The following is a 14,855-nucleotide window of genomic DNA, read 5'->3' as shown; positions in this document are numbered from 1 at the left end:
TTCTAAGCAAAAGGAAACAAAACATCTTACGTACCTAGGGATGTTATATTAAAATAAACCGTAAAGTCGTGAGTTAGGGTACATATTAAAATGCGAAGTTTATTATTTATGTTAGTTTTCATTAAAATGAAGCTGTCCAATAAAAGGCATAGTTTACTTGTGTGAACTGTCTAGATATCGTTTTAAATGTGTGGATTTTGGCGACAGTGGTTTTCATACTAATTATGACATTACAGCACTTCTATGTGTCTTGTTATTTAGATTTCTATGGTTACTATAGTCCTTTCCACCTAAGATGATTTCTGTAACACATCGCTTTTTGACACGTGTAGAGATGTCTTTACTGAAATCATATCGATTGTTTCCGATAATCGATAATATTTTATATGGAAATGAAATCGATTTGAATAAAGTACCAAAATAAGTTTTTTCGGCATTTCGCCATCAATTAACTAAGGAAACTTAGCAAACAACACCAACAAAAAGTCAACAATAACAATTAGTAACAATAACAGAATACCACGTAAAGAATCAATATAAAAATGCAACTTGTATACAAGGCTGACGCACTCGTACAGACGATTGACTCGATTGACAAACGATCACAAGATGGGCGCCGATTATATGATTTTCCAACTCTATGATTTTTCAACGATCCATTTCATGTACACGAATTGCGTAGGTATTATATTTTTGTGTTATTTTTCATTATATTAAACTAAACAATACTGTTTTGGATTTATAAGCATAAGATGTTTCATTTTTATATTTTTGGTAATAATGCCGCCATAAAATAAAAATATTATGCACTAAAATTATTTTGGCGTTTTAAAAATAAAATACGTAATTCGGAACACGATGAAGTGTCACAGGAATCATCATAGGTGAAAAGGACTATAGTTACAATATATTAAACATGATTTACACTACACCGGGGCACGATCAAACATTATTGCATACCTTTTGTATGAAATTATTCATGCCTAAAGATGCGAAAGTGCACGGCGGGAATGTCGATGAATATTGTTTCATTTGTTTCCCGGCTCCGGCATGGCCCATGGGCACAGCTTAGTGTTGTAACAGACGAACGGCAACTTGTGAACGGCAGAGGCTACTTCAACCGTCGCCACAATATGTCGACGTCAGTCGTCAACGTGTCGGCGGCAGCAGTTAATATATGTAGACGGCTGCCGTCGACAGGCAAAAACGGATGCCCTCAAACGTCAAACGTTTGCCGTCAACGCAAACTGCAAGCGTCGTCACTTGTCAACGGCAACCGCCGACGTATTGACTGCTGCCGCCGACACGTCGACGTCTGACGTCGACTGGTGGCGACGTCTGAAGTAGCCTCTGCCGTTCACAACTTGCCGTTCTTCTGTTAGAACGCTTACAGGGCACGTAAGCTTCTAACTTCAGGCGTGTCTGCGATCTCCATGCCAGCAGCTAGACAGTCTCTCCATATTTTTGGATAGCTCGATGATTCTGCTGATCAATAATTTATACTAATACTAGCTGCATAGTATTAAGAGAGAAGTATGTTATCTTCGAACAAAGGATACGCTGTTACTGTAGCCTATGCTCTGTCCCGGAAGACGTTGTTCTGCCTTACTCTTATCACTTAGAGGCATGAAAAATATATGCTGCCCGATTCTCAGATATAATAGGTACATAAAATTTCATGACAATCGGTGCAGCCGCTTCGGAGGAGTACGGTGACTAACATTGTGACAAGAAAATTTTATATATATAGAGAAGAAGAGATTTAAAGCTGCACAGTTTGTTTCTTTTGTTGTAGGTACGCGATAAACTCAGGAACTAGTTCGATTTGGAAAATTATTTCAATGTTACCGTGCATTTACATCAAACGAGCGAATGCTCATTCTAACCCCACTATGTCCAATTCTTTTAGTGTAAACAGGCGTAGAGCATTCTTCCGTTGTTCTAAGTGCATACCAAAAAATTCTATACAATCCTAGTTTTCGTTTACACTAAAAGATCACGAAAGAATGCTCTTGCTCTAGCTCTATGTTCGTTTGTTGTAAAAATGCATCAGATAGACCATATTTTATCGCAGAAGATCTTACCAAAGTTATTTTTCCGTTGCGTTGGACAGGTAGGATATGATGGTACCACGAGCTGGTCCAGGCAAGCCATTTTATACCGTAGAGTCACCAAGCATTGCCTGGTAATGAAACGGCTCAATGCTGATTTTTCCACGCTCAACATGTTTTTGAATATTGTTTTTGACTTCGTGTGGGAATTTTGACGGATCTACATAATGTATTCAAAGTTTTGTCAAATTATGGTATGGGATGTTGAAAGGAGGTTTCATTCAACTATTTTTAATGTGACAGTGCATTTACATCAAACGAGCAAATGCTCAATCTAACCCCTATTATGTCTTCATCAGCATTCTTTCGTTGTGCTTAGTGACTGATGCTGTGACGTTTTTTTTATACGTTACAGATGTTCACCGAGTGATTTCCCCTTTTAATGGCATCATGCTTCACAGACTACACACTTCAATGTGTATTTTTAAGTATTGTAGTAAGTAAGTATTGTAGTAGTATAGTAGCATATAAGTATTGTATAAATTGTTTTTCATTATGTACGTGTGAGGCTATGTGTCATTAAATAAACGTTTTTTCTTTCTTTCTTTCTTTCTTTCTAGTGCGTTCGAAAAGATTCTATATAATGTTCTAATACTGAACAACACTGAATAGGAGTATTCGTTTTGACTAAAAGATCACGAAAGAATGCTCTTGCTCTAGTAGTCCATTGAAATGTTACATTTTTTAGGCCTAACCTTGCGTAAAATTGCGTCCTCTAAAAAACGCAACCCCAAATGTAACTTTTCAATGGACTATAGCTCTATGTTCGTTTGATGTAAAATGTAAATGCAGCGAAGAATTTGACCCACCTGTTACCAGAAAAACCTTTGTCTCATACATTTAAAAAAAACCTTTAGTTCAGACATTTGGCGTAGAGACACGTAGGTAGGCAGAGGCCAGTTATAAGTCATCATAATTTACCATTGTCGACCAAGGGATACGTTCTTTACTTCTTACCAAAGATACAAGAAAAACACTTTTCAGATTGCGTATATTTTATTATAAGATAATTATTTTACTATTATTGAAGTATAGAAAGAAGAAAAAGAATAAACTTATCTAGAGATTAGAGCATGATTCCCTTGCTCCGTGCCACCAAGCCATGGTCAAGCATGAATCAATTCATATAATAAGTATACAACAATGTTTGATCATGCCCCGGGACACGACACAGTGTAGCATGAATCATCCTTAATACACAAAACTGTCAGTAGTCAGGCCTTCTGCAGACATTGTCTTTTTCACCCAGTCATATACATAAGTGACATCAGTGTACACCCCGGGGGTATCTTTTCTTCCGCAATCTATTCCAAAAGAGACCATTCCATATACAGCATAGCGGTTTGAGTCGGCGTCCCCCTGAAAAATATTATTGAAGTATAGAAAAAAGAAAAAGAAGGAAGTAGAAGAAGTATAGAAATAACGTTAAAACAGATTTTTGCGCAATGGGCAGCTAGTCTGCCCGTGACCACGCTCGCTGTAAAGTGTCCAAGATTAAAATCCGTGAATTTCTAAATGGTAGGTATAGTTACAATATACACAGAAACTCTGTAGAAACTGCTTTCCGAACCGTCGGTATCTAAATTTTTATTTTTCTGTAAGTACTTTGACGATTCAGAAGCGTTTCTAAACGAAGTCTATTTGAATAAACAAATGTTTGAGTTTGAGTTTGATAGATTTTACTTCTGTTATAATTTTACATCAAGGTTGTGGTGGCTCAGTGGTGAGGACCACGGAAAACAAATCAATAAGTCGGGTTCGAGACCAGGCGGGCGTGCAGGAAATAAATTGATTTTAAAATTTATCTGCTCATGTATACAAGGTGAAAGGTGACGGAAAACGTCGTGAGGAAAACCGACATGTCGAAGAATCAAAATCTGCCAACCCTCATTTGGCCAGAGTGGTGGATTACGACCTGACCTGACCTTACGGGAGGCCCGTGTCCAAGCAGTGGGAACCTAATGGGCTAATAATGATAATCTTACATCTATTTCGCAGACTAGTGGTGAACCTCCGTCTCCCGTGCAAGTGTCAACGCCTTCCTCCCCCCCAGCACACATCATAGAATCATGTAGTGTCCATTTGCGAAGCTTTTTGTATTTACGAAGATTCACTTGACATTGGTCTCTGTTGTATATCGGTAGTTCCACCTGGGAAAAGAATTACATGGTACTTTATATTTTGTTTTCAATACTTTATAAATATAAAAAAAAATCTATCCCAGCTATCACGGGTGGCTGAGAAATCAGGCGTCACCCCGGCAAGGCGAAAGATGCGGGTTCGAATCCCACTTGTGATATAATTTTTCTATTCTTTAAAAATGTATACTTTGGTTTCTAGAAAGATAACAGGGAAATTTCCAGAGAAAAAGTTCAAGAGTCAAATTAAAGCTTTTTACTTGGTTTGTGTTTCTTTTTTTTTCGGGATAATGAGTTACGAATTAAAGAAAAGAGCAAAAATGTAAACACAAAATTTCTCTAAAGCGGGATTACGGTAACGTGAATCAGAGATATTCTTAAAAATAGACGGCTATTACCTTTTTTAATATAACTGCATATGCGTCTGGCTTCTTAAACTCTGTTTGCCCCCAGCCCATGCTTAAACATTTCGTTCCTTCACTGGGCATCGACTGCCCTAAACATGCGATACCTATGTGAGGGGCTCTAACCAAATCAAAGGGCTTCTGGAGAATTAACAGGGCTATGTTATTAACGCCCTTTTCTGAAAAAAAGATGACCAGTCATGTTATTTTATGTACCAGCTTTCCTCTCGAGGCTTCGCATGCTTTGTTAGGGACAAATTATATACTAGAACCTTCGAGAACTATTCTATATATTAAAAAAAAAACAAATCAATATCCGTTACGTTATTTGAAGAATCTAAGAGCTAGCGCGCACGAGCAACTTTGTCTCCGCAACTATTTTGTCTCTCCCACCTATGGGCTAGTATGAAAGTGCGCGCACGTAGCGACGCAACTCCCCATACAAATTGATGGGAGAGACAAAATAGTTGCGGAGACAAAGTTGCTCGTGCGCGCTCGCTCTAAGCATACATAGAGACAGACAGACTGATGGAAGCAACTTTGTTTTGTGTATTTAGACAGACCAAAATTAATTATTATGTGCACTTTTGCTATAGGCACATATAGTGGCACATATAGCACATATTTATAATCTACTTCTCTAGTATAGTATTTTGCAAGAAAATTTATTTTTACAATAGCTGTGCCCCGCAGTTTTAACCACAGTGCTCCGCTCCTGCTGGTCTTAGCGTGATGATATAAAACATGACCTTCTTCGATAAATGAGCTATCTACAGCCGAATGAATTTTTCAAATCGGACCAGTAGAGGCTGAGATTAGCGCTTTCAAACAAACAAACTCTTAAGCTTAATAATATTAGTATCTAAGATAGTATAAATTTGGCAAAAGCGAAAAATAATTTCTAAACACACTCACTTAACCACAACCCTTCGTGAGATATAATCTTGGCCACGTCTCTCTCTTGGTGTTCATATTGCTCATTGAGTGTCTGAGTATCCCATTCTCCTGCACGACATTTGATCTAAAGACGATAAGAATTATATATTTTAGTTAAAAAAAGAGCGTGTGTGCCGAGCACACGTGTCAGCAGTGAAACTTCTATAGCAAGTTTCAAAGATACCAAAATTGTCGCATCACTCCATGACGTGACAGTATTGCCATGACGTTACCTGGAAATATTACTCTCAACGTGCCTAAAGAAGTTTCACTTCAAAAACGTGTTTACCTAAATAAGATAAATTCAAGAAGTTTTAGTTTTGTCACCGATACTTGATGACTGTACAAATTTTGGATGAAATCTCTCTGTTTAAAATCAAAATCGTGCCGAAAGGAGTCGGTTACAAATATACAAGCTAGCAGACATACAGGTGAAGCTAATAAAAATTTGTAAAAAGGCTTTTATTTCTCGCAACTAGACTCATTTCAATTATGTACCTAGAATAAACTTGCACTAACTTTAAGGCCTTATTTTATTACAATCGAACTAAACATAGCGTATCCTAGCAGTGGGAACATAATGGGCTGATGATGATGATGATGATGATGATGATGGTGATGATGATAAAGAACCACTCCTATGGTGGAAGCCTCTTTCATTTCCACTTCTATCTATCTTCTCTTAGAAATTAAGAAAATCATCTTGGAATACCTCACCTCGTTTTTGCTTAAATCGCTGACCTTATGGGCCGTTGTCATGACAACCCAGGGGTGAATCAATGAGCCTCCCCCCAAGTAATCCTTTTGTTCCCAAATGTTGGAAGTTTTGCTAAAATAAAAATCAAGGTTTTGGTTGGTTTCAAAATGAGTTGTACATTACTAACTTGGCCAACGTGGTTGGTGACCTGAATCCTCGTAGGAGGCACGTGTCCCTACATTATGTTCATAATGATGATGCATTATGTTCATAATCATGATATTTTCGTTATGATCGGTTTCACAGCTTTTGGATGTTTATTGGCATACTTCAGATGCTGACAATTTCTTTTTTTGGAAACTGTCTTTTTTTAATTCTGGCAATTTATCTTTAAATATCGCCAATAACACAGACTAATAATAATATACTACGTATACCACCACATATACAACCAATAACTAACTTTCATTAAAATATCCAAGAAATAGGCGTATTTGTTATTCAAGGGATGGCAAATCACCTACGAGTATTACTAATGTTTATGAGCACTGTTCACCACTTAAAATTATCTGGTTCACCAGTTTGCGTGCTCTACCATAATATAAATAATTAATAACTAAAAGGCCTCCAAATTTTCACAACTACCGAAATTTTACCAGGACGGCCGGAAATCAAATAAAAAATCTTCTTCTCAATCAAATTTCTGAGGTAACAATCCAAAAAATACAGTCGAATTGAGAACCTCCTTCTTCTTAAGGGTGAATTACAATACACCGTGTCACGATCGTCCGTGCCACGTCCGGGGCTCGATTAAACATAACTGTATAGGTACTTTTTATATGAGGTGATTGATGCCTGAACGTGGCTCGGACGGGGCATGGCGTTGAAATGTATATGGATATAGTTTCATTTGTTTTCCGGCTCCAAAACGGTGTAGCGTGAATCATGATGATGATCTTAATACTATTATAAAGGCGAAAGTTTGTAAGGATGTATGGATGTATGGATGTATGGATGTATGGATGTTTGTTACTCTTTCACGTAAAAACTACTGAACCGATTACAGTGAAATTTAGCACACATATAGAGGGTAACTTGGATTAACACATAGGATAGGTTTTATCCCGGAAATCCCACGGGAACGGGAACTATGCTGGTTTTCCTTTGAAAACGCGGGCGAAGCCGCGGGCGGAAATCTAGTGATTATATAAGGTAGAAAACCCCTAACCGTAAGAGAGCCACCATCCATGGGAAGTCTCCAAAGCTCGCGTAGTTGGTACCGGTCGTCCTGATGTTGGTTAAGTCAGGCATTGGCCAGCCGCAGCCCACGCGGGGCGCGACGGTCACTGGAGGCGGTGTTGTGGACGGCTTCGTGATTATCAGGTTCCTGGGACAACACTTCAACAAATAGTGGCAGTCCAACCCCCTGAAAAGTAGAATAACATTTTTGTAATCCTTATCACTACATGGACTTAAACTAAAAATTATCTACTATTTTGATAAGGTTCATAATAGATACAATGTTTCAAGAGGAAGGCTATGATATAATTTGTCAAGTTTTGGAAAGCTAGTTAATATCATAAATAAGAAAGTATTGTTTGTGCTTCTTTCACGTCTCAACGGTACGATTTTATGCTACATTATTTTTGCCTGGAGGCATGACATTGACATACTGACATAGGACACTTTTTACCGGATTGGATTATCTCATTGTTATGGGAATTGCCTTTAAATACGCGGGTGCAGTCGCGGGTCAAAAGCTTATATTTATGATTATTTTATACTAGCTGTGCCCCGCGGTTTTACCCACAGTGCTCCGCTCCTGTTGGTCTTAGCGTGATTATAGCCTATAGCCTTCCTCAATAAATGGGCTATCTAACACCGAAATAATTTTTCAAATCGGATCAGTAGTTCCTGAGATTAGCGTGTTCAAACAAACAAACTCTTCAGCTTTATAATATTAATAATATAGGTAGTATAAATAGTAATGCACCTGTATGCACCAATTTTGTTCAGATCTACTTCTTCATCAGACGCGTTGTCTGCACACTCGCTCGGCTTCACACACCGGCCTCGTAGCTGGTCTTTCGTTATACACTCACCCGATTGGACTGTTAAGAAATAATAATAAATTATCACTTATAATACCACAAGAGCTTCAAAATTATCGGGTATTTTCCGATAGGTTCGTTGCAAACAAATGAAGGAGTCAAGTTTTTAGTTAAGGTTAAAAAATCACGAGCGCGAAGCGCGAGTGATTTTTCCTGAAAAACTTGACGACTTTATTTGTTTGCAGGGAACCTTGAGGGAAATGCCAGATAATTTTGAAGCTCGTGTGGTATTCGGGAGATTATTTTTCCGTCCCAAATGTCGGCCAATAATTTCACAATTGAATTGAACCTGTCAGTTTGACGTCAACGACCAGAGAAAATTTTCAAAAAATTATCAGTATAAGGGTGCACTCACACACATCAGTCACCGTCACGGCACGTCACCGGACAGGATTAAAAAAAAATATGTATCAATAGTTCTAGTATGAGTCTGTTCCCACACGACAGTCGCCGGCACGAAATCTATCAGTGACGTCCCCGGTCAGGCACGTCAAATAATCTTTCCATACATGTATCATACTTTTATCCCCACTCACCCGGTGCCGTCACGTCTCAGTTCAGTCAGCGTCGTGCTACCGTCAATTGCTACATGTTCTCTAGCGTGACACACGTCTAATCACTCACTAACCTGATGTATGTGTTCAATGATTCAGTCAAACCGGCGACGTGACTGACGGACAACATGACGGTGACTGGTGTTTGTGGATACGTACACAAACCGTCACCGATCAGTCATCGGTGACTTGACGGTGACTGATGTGTGTGAGTGCACCCTAATACCATGTAGGTTGTACCACGTGACGTCGAATGGTGCAATTCTATTTGTCGATATTTGGGTCGGAAAAATAATCAATATTATCCTTGAAGGAAGGAAAACATCGTGAGGAATCTGACGTGTCGAAGAATTACATTATATTTTATCATATACCTACAATACAATTTATTTATCCATGGGCGTAGCTAGCCATGGGCTCAGGGTGGGGCAATCATATAAAATAATATGTAACTAGAAACAGTACCCGAGGTCTTATCCCGGTTAAATTTTAGGGTTCCAAACCTCAAAAGGAAAAAACGGCACCCTTATAGGATCACTTTGTTGTCCGTCTGTTTATCTTTAAACTTTTTTCTCAGGAACGCGTAGAGATATGAAGCTGAAATTAATATTAAATACTAATGTCTACCGTCCCTTGAAGCTGTGAAAAAATCAAACTTATAAACCAACGCAATCAAAAGATACAGCCGTTTATGCTGTTTTTTGAATTTCGCAAATTGCGACTTTCGCAAGGGTACCTACAGGGTACTTTCTGTGAACACAGAATCTTGAAATTTGGTAAGAAGCAACATCTTATATGACAGATAGAAGAATAATTGTGGAAAGTATAAATTTTCTGTAACAACATATAAACAGGCTCATACGCAACCATCGGTGCGCAAGTTCAACTCGCGGTTTTTATTTCATAAAAAATGGCCAGAAGGGTCTGGCTGGGTGTTTTAGGGACAACACCCGGCCTTATATCAAGAAATAAGTTAACAGTTGTGTCTTCTAGATACTACATGGATGTAGTTAATAGTAGACACAACCAAAAAACCGGCCAAGTGCGAATCGAACTCACGCACCGAGGGTTCTATACAAACATGTTTTTTTGTTGTTACTTTAAATTTATGCTTTTCGGGAAGTACCCTGTAGGTTTTGTTTCTTGGAACCCTTTCGATAATTGAATTTTTTTTGCAAAAGCGGCTGTATCTTTTTGATTGCTTTGCCTTGTACCTAGTTGAATTTTTCATTTTTTTTTCCTTCAAAGGATCTTAGATTTGAGTATTCGATAATGTTTTAAACAATACATCCACGCGTTCCTGATAAAAAAGGTGTTGATAAACATATGTTTGGGGCTACTTTATTATAAAGTTTAGCTTTCTATAAATACAATAATTTGATTTATTGATTTCTTTTTTACCATGAAATATAGTTTAAAAAGTTTTTGGCCAATATCTCAAAAACTATCCACTTTGGGGCAAAAGTTATTAATGTGACCTTTTTTGTAGAGAATAAAATTTTGCATCTTTTCTATCTTTCGTAAATCTGAATGTTTTCCATTGCCCATATTTTTTTAGTATAGAACGTTTAATGTACGTTTTTTAGTTTGTTGAATTTGTACCATTATAATACTATGCATGCCTTGAAATTTTCGATTTAACGCCCAACATAAAACGTTCTATAACTCAAAAAGTACGGGCATTAGAAAAAAAAAATCAAACAAATACTGTATTGTAGAAAATAAAGTGCTCTTAAAAAATGAATAGATGCATTTTATTGATTAATCAAATATTTTATGAGTTATTAGCCAAAAACGATAAACCGGTTCATTAAATAGGTCATAAATCGTAAACGGTAAGTTTTACAAAAAAGTTTACAAGATGAAAAAGATGCGAATTTAATTCTCTACAAAAAAGTCATAATAATTTCCCTAAAGTAAAAGAGAGAAATTCCTTCCTCGGAGAAATCGGAGAAAAAGATTACGTTTGTGTACGCATAAGATAAATCATACCAGCTTTTTGTTTTGATCGCATTTTTTTATGTCTACTGATGACTTTTGAGTGTGAATTTCTTACAAATATTAAGTACTAGCAGTCCGCCCCGGCTTCGCCCGTGGTACATATTTACGTTTTCTCTACGTAAGAACCATCCTCGTACTTCAAGGAATATAATAAAAAAAGAATTAACGAAATCGGTTCAACCGTTCTCAAGTTATGCGCTTACCAACACATTTTGGGATTCATTTTTATATTATAGATATAGTTAGTACCTAGATATTTTAGTTTTTTAAATTTGGTTAGGTACCTTCCAGGTCAGAACCAGGGTGGGGCAAGCGCCCCACCCTGCCCCACCGTGGCTACGCCCATGTATTTATCATATAACATGAGTGTGTGGTTACAACAGGCTTGGAATTTCCCTGATAAGTTAAAAATAACCTATGGTAGGGAAGTTGGCTCTTCCTCATTTATTAAAACAAACATTACATTTAAATAAGCTTTTCTTAAGTCTTTTCTTGATATCAGTGTACTAATATTCATCCTTAGGATAAAATATGAACGTTATAGAGCCATTTTAAGGTCAGAAAATAGCTGGAGAGTAGACTACAACCCCAGATGCTTACGCATTATGAGGCGTGCAAAAGTAATTTACTTCAAATTGTGCATAAATATTACTAACGGCGCATTTACATCAAATGTTCATAGAGCTAGAGCAAGAGCATTATTTCGTGATCTTTTAGTGTAAACCAAAACTTTATATAGAACAACTCTAAATAGTATTCAGTGTTGTTCAGTATTAGAACATTGCATGGAATCTTTTCAAGAATACTCTACGCCTGTGTACATTAAAATAATTTGACATGGTGTGGTTAGAATGAGCATTCACTTGTTTGAATGCACCAGACCGCGACCGTAACAACAGGTCGGGTCAACATTATATAGGATACTAGTAGTCCGCCCCGGCTTCGCCCGTGGTACCTACATGTTTATACTATCCTATCTCTCAAGTTGGATCGAACTGCACATGGTGTGCGAATTTTATTATAATCGGTTAAGTGGTTTAGGAGTCCATTGAGGACAAACATTGTGACACGAGATTTATATATACATATTAAGATAGGCTATGTATATGTTGACGCTAAGACCAATAGGAGTGGAACAATGCGGGTAAAACCGCAGAGCAGAGATAGTAGTAGATAAAGGAGTCAAAATAAATCTATAAGATTGTACATCTTCAAAAGGTCTGACACTATATTTCTTTGCTTCTTATCTCTTAAGGAAAAACCCAGAATAGCCATTTTTATCTTTTACGTGTTTCAAATAATTATTTACGAGGCTATTTTAAACAATAAAGTATATGATATTTATTAATTTAATTTACCTCTTTACTTATTACGTACCTACGTATTTGTGATCCCGGAGGTAAATGGTAAAACCACAATAATATTGTAATACTGTGGTAAAACTATGTTCTGACGATTCAAAAGTGCTTCTTGAAGAAGCCTAATTGAATAAATAAATGTTTGATTTTGAGGATATTGTAATGTCATAAAATAATTAATTAACTTGATTAGTTCATGAATAACGACTCCTAGTAGCACCATTATTGTAAGGTTGAAATATATGGTATGAGAGGATTACGGGGAAGGTAAATATCATGAGGAAACTGACAGGTCGATGAATCAAAAGTTCGACGACGTTGGAGACCTGTGTTCTGTGGGAACCTATAATATAATATGGGCTGATGATGATAAATATCTAACAGAAGAAAATACTAATTATTTAAAGTATTTTCATATTAGTTAATTATCTTATTTATGTTCTGTTATCCACGAATTATATTTATTATTTTTTTTTTAATTTATCTATTATGCAAAGCACCAATCTAGATGTCGGAAGGGTGTCACTGAAAATCAGTGCTGAGGTATCCCGCATGCAACCACATATTAATTTATGTTTGTATTATATTTTTATAATTTACCTTGTACTTATTTATAACGTTATATTATTTCAACCCACAAACACACAAGTGTTTGTGGGTTGAAATAAATGCTTTCTTTATTTATACCTGTGGGGTCTAAAGACTTCGGCGTACTCAGAAAACTTCCCAGCCACTGTAGATGCAAAGGATCCATCGTTGTCTGTGATTCGATCTGAGTCACCGCCAGCAGCAGGCATAAAAGAAAATACCTGTAATATCAATTTATTAAGCTTTCCGTCTGCGGCTTCGCCCGCGTTTTAGAGAAAAACCCGCATAGTTCCCGTTCCCGTGATATTTCCGGGATGAAACCTATTTGTTAATCCAAGTTACCCTCTATACGTGTGCTGAATTTCATTGTAATCGGTTCAGTAGTATTTGCGTGAAAGAGTAACAAACACACATATTATATGCATCCTCACAAACTTTCGCATTTATAATATTAGTAGGACTAACACTAACAGTCTACCCCGGCTTTCGCTTGTGGAATATAAACTTTACTCAAAAATCACGTAGGTACCTACGTCTTTAAACAAAATGTTTAAACTTTTGAAATCGTCAAGTCGATCTTGAAATAACTACAAAAACTTTTCAGCTTTATACAATAGCTGCGTCTTTAGGTTTCACCGGCGTAAATGAGTTTTCCCTTTTATTTCTAATGTTCTTAACGCTTATGAAATATCAGAATAAAAAGGACCCTAAGTTATTCCTTATTGCATCGGCTATCAGTCAGTGAAATTCTCGTCAAAATCGATCCAGCCGTTCGATGGAGCCGGAACAAACAGACGGACAAAAAATGTAAACATTTAAATTTGAAAGTAGCTTAAAAGTTTGTAATTAATAAAAACGAAAATACTCACTTCATTCTAACCACTTTATTTGATGAATATATTAATTATATATTTTATTATTTACTATTAAATTTATTATTTAAATTAAATAAAACGGTAGTCCCGAGACTATGCTAACGTGTGACTGAATGTTATTATTGTCGACATTATTATTTGAAGTCGATATCGAATAGTGTTGTGATCTCTATATCGATGTTTTTATTAATTTATGATTTTTTATATTATATCTTTTATCGGTTCTTCTCCATAGATACTGCTTTCCGAATTGATAAATGTTAAAATATGTTATGACGATTCAAAAGTGCTTCTAGAAGAAGTCAATGAATAAATAAATGTTTGAGTTTGAGTATATCGCTGCAAATTATTAAAGAAAGTCCTCCGCTGCTTTTTTCTGTCTGTCTGTTACCTAGTCGTAAACTCAAGAACTTACGGCATTGATTTTAATTTTGTTTTCACATAGATGGAGCGGTTCTCTAGGAAGGATTTTTTATATAATTTGTTAAGTTTTAGGCGATGTGGGTGAAGCCGCGGGCACAAAGGTTCTATAAAACTAAATATCGAATTAAATCTCGACAAAAATTGGAACAATTATTAAACATGCCTAAACCGCCTTGAAACCAAATGTAAATTCGACCATACGGATCATCAAAATCGGTTTACCTAGTCGAAAGTTCTGATGTAACAAATCTAAAAAAAGAGCGTGTGTGGCGAGCACACGTGTTAGAAGTGAAACTTCTTTGGCAAGGTTCAAAGATTATACCTTATCCATGACGTGTCAGAATTGCCATGACACGAACTAGAAATTTAGCTTCACTTCAAAAATACAGTGGAATTGAGAACCTCCTCCTTTTTTGAAATCAGTTGATAAGGATTAGAGAAAAAATAACTTAGTTTTATACGTATGTGGTTGAAATTACTATTCATTTAGATTACTCAGGTCTTCTCAGGTCATGTGATAAACTGTGTGATAATATCTTTATATGTATAGTAAATACGTATAAAAAATAAACAAATATAAATATTACTTGTTATATTAGGGTTCCTAATTATTGGTTCCGAACCACAAAATGAAAAAACAGAACCTTTTAACCGGAGGT

The 14,855-nt window shown here is 36.6% G+C and overlaps 1 protein-coding gene across 2 annotated transcripts in view; it reads right to left on the bottom strand.

Moving 5' to 3' along the window:
• Positions 1-3,096: 3,096 nt before the first annotated feature.
• The window catches only part of LOC149896270 (phenoloxidase-activating factor 2-like), a 39,093-nt gene continuing 27,334 nt past the window's right edge, over positions 3,097-14,855 (bottom strand). Inside the window, exons 1-9 of one of the 2 annotated variants that reach the window (XM_090117819.1) lie at positions 13,768-13,866; positions 12,998-13,119; positions 8,280-8,397; positions 7,515-7,712; positions 6,307-6,418; positions 5,569-5,674; positions 4,648-4,832; positions 4,097-4,261; positions 3,097-3,470 (exon numbers count right to left, since the gene is read on the bottom strand). In XM_090117819.1, coding sequence (XP_089973945.1) covers positions 3,303-3,470; positions 4,097-4,261; positions 4,648-4,832; positions 5,569-5,674; positions 6,307-6,418; positions 7,515-7,712; positions 8,280-8,397; positions 12,998-13,119; positions 13,768-13,772 — 1,179 coding nt within the window. In that variant the 5' untranslated portion in view covers positions 13,773-13,866 and the 3' untranslated portion in view covers positions 3,097-3,302. Of the gene's footprint in view, positions 3,471-4,096; positions 4,262-4,647; positions 4,833-5,568; positions 5,675-6,306; positions 6,419-7,514; positions 7,713-8,279; positions 8,398-12,997; positions 13,120-13,767; positions 13,867-14,855 lie in introns of those variants that run through there. The other variant, XM_090117818.1, reaches the window with a different exon arrangement.

The sequence above is a fragment of the Colias eurytheme genome, chromosome 29, assembly GCF_061535395.1.
Source record: "Colias eurytheme isolate Ceu_HAF_F1 chromosome 29, ilColEury1 Martin Lab GWU primary, whole genome shotgun sequence".
NCBI lineage: Eukaryota > Metazoa > Arthropoda > Insecta > Lepidoptera > Pieridae > Colias > Colias eurytheme.
This window is presented reverse-complemented; position numbering and strand designations above follow the sequence as displayed.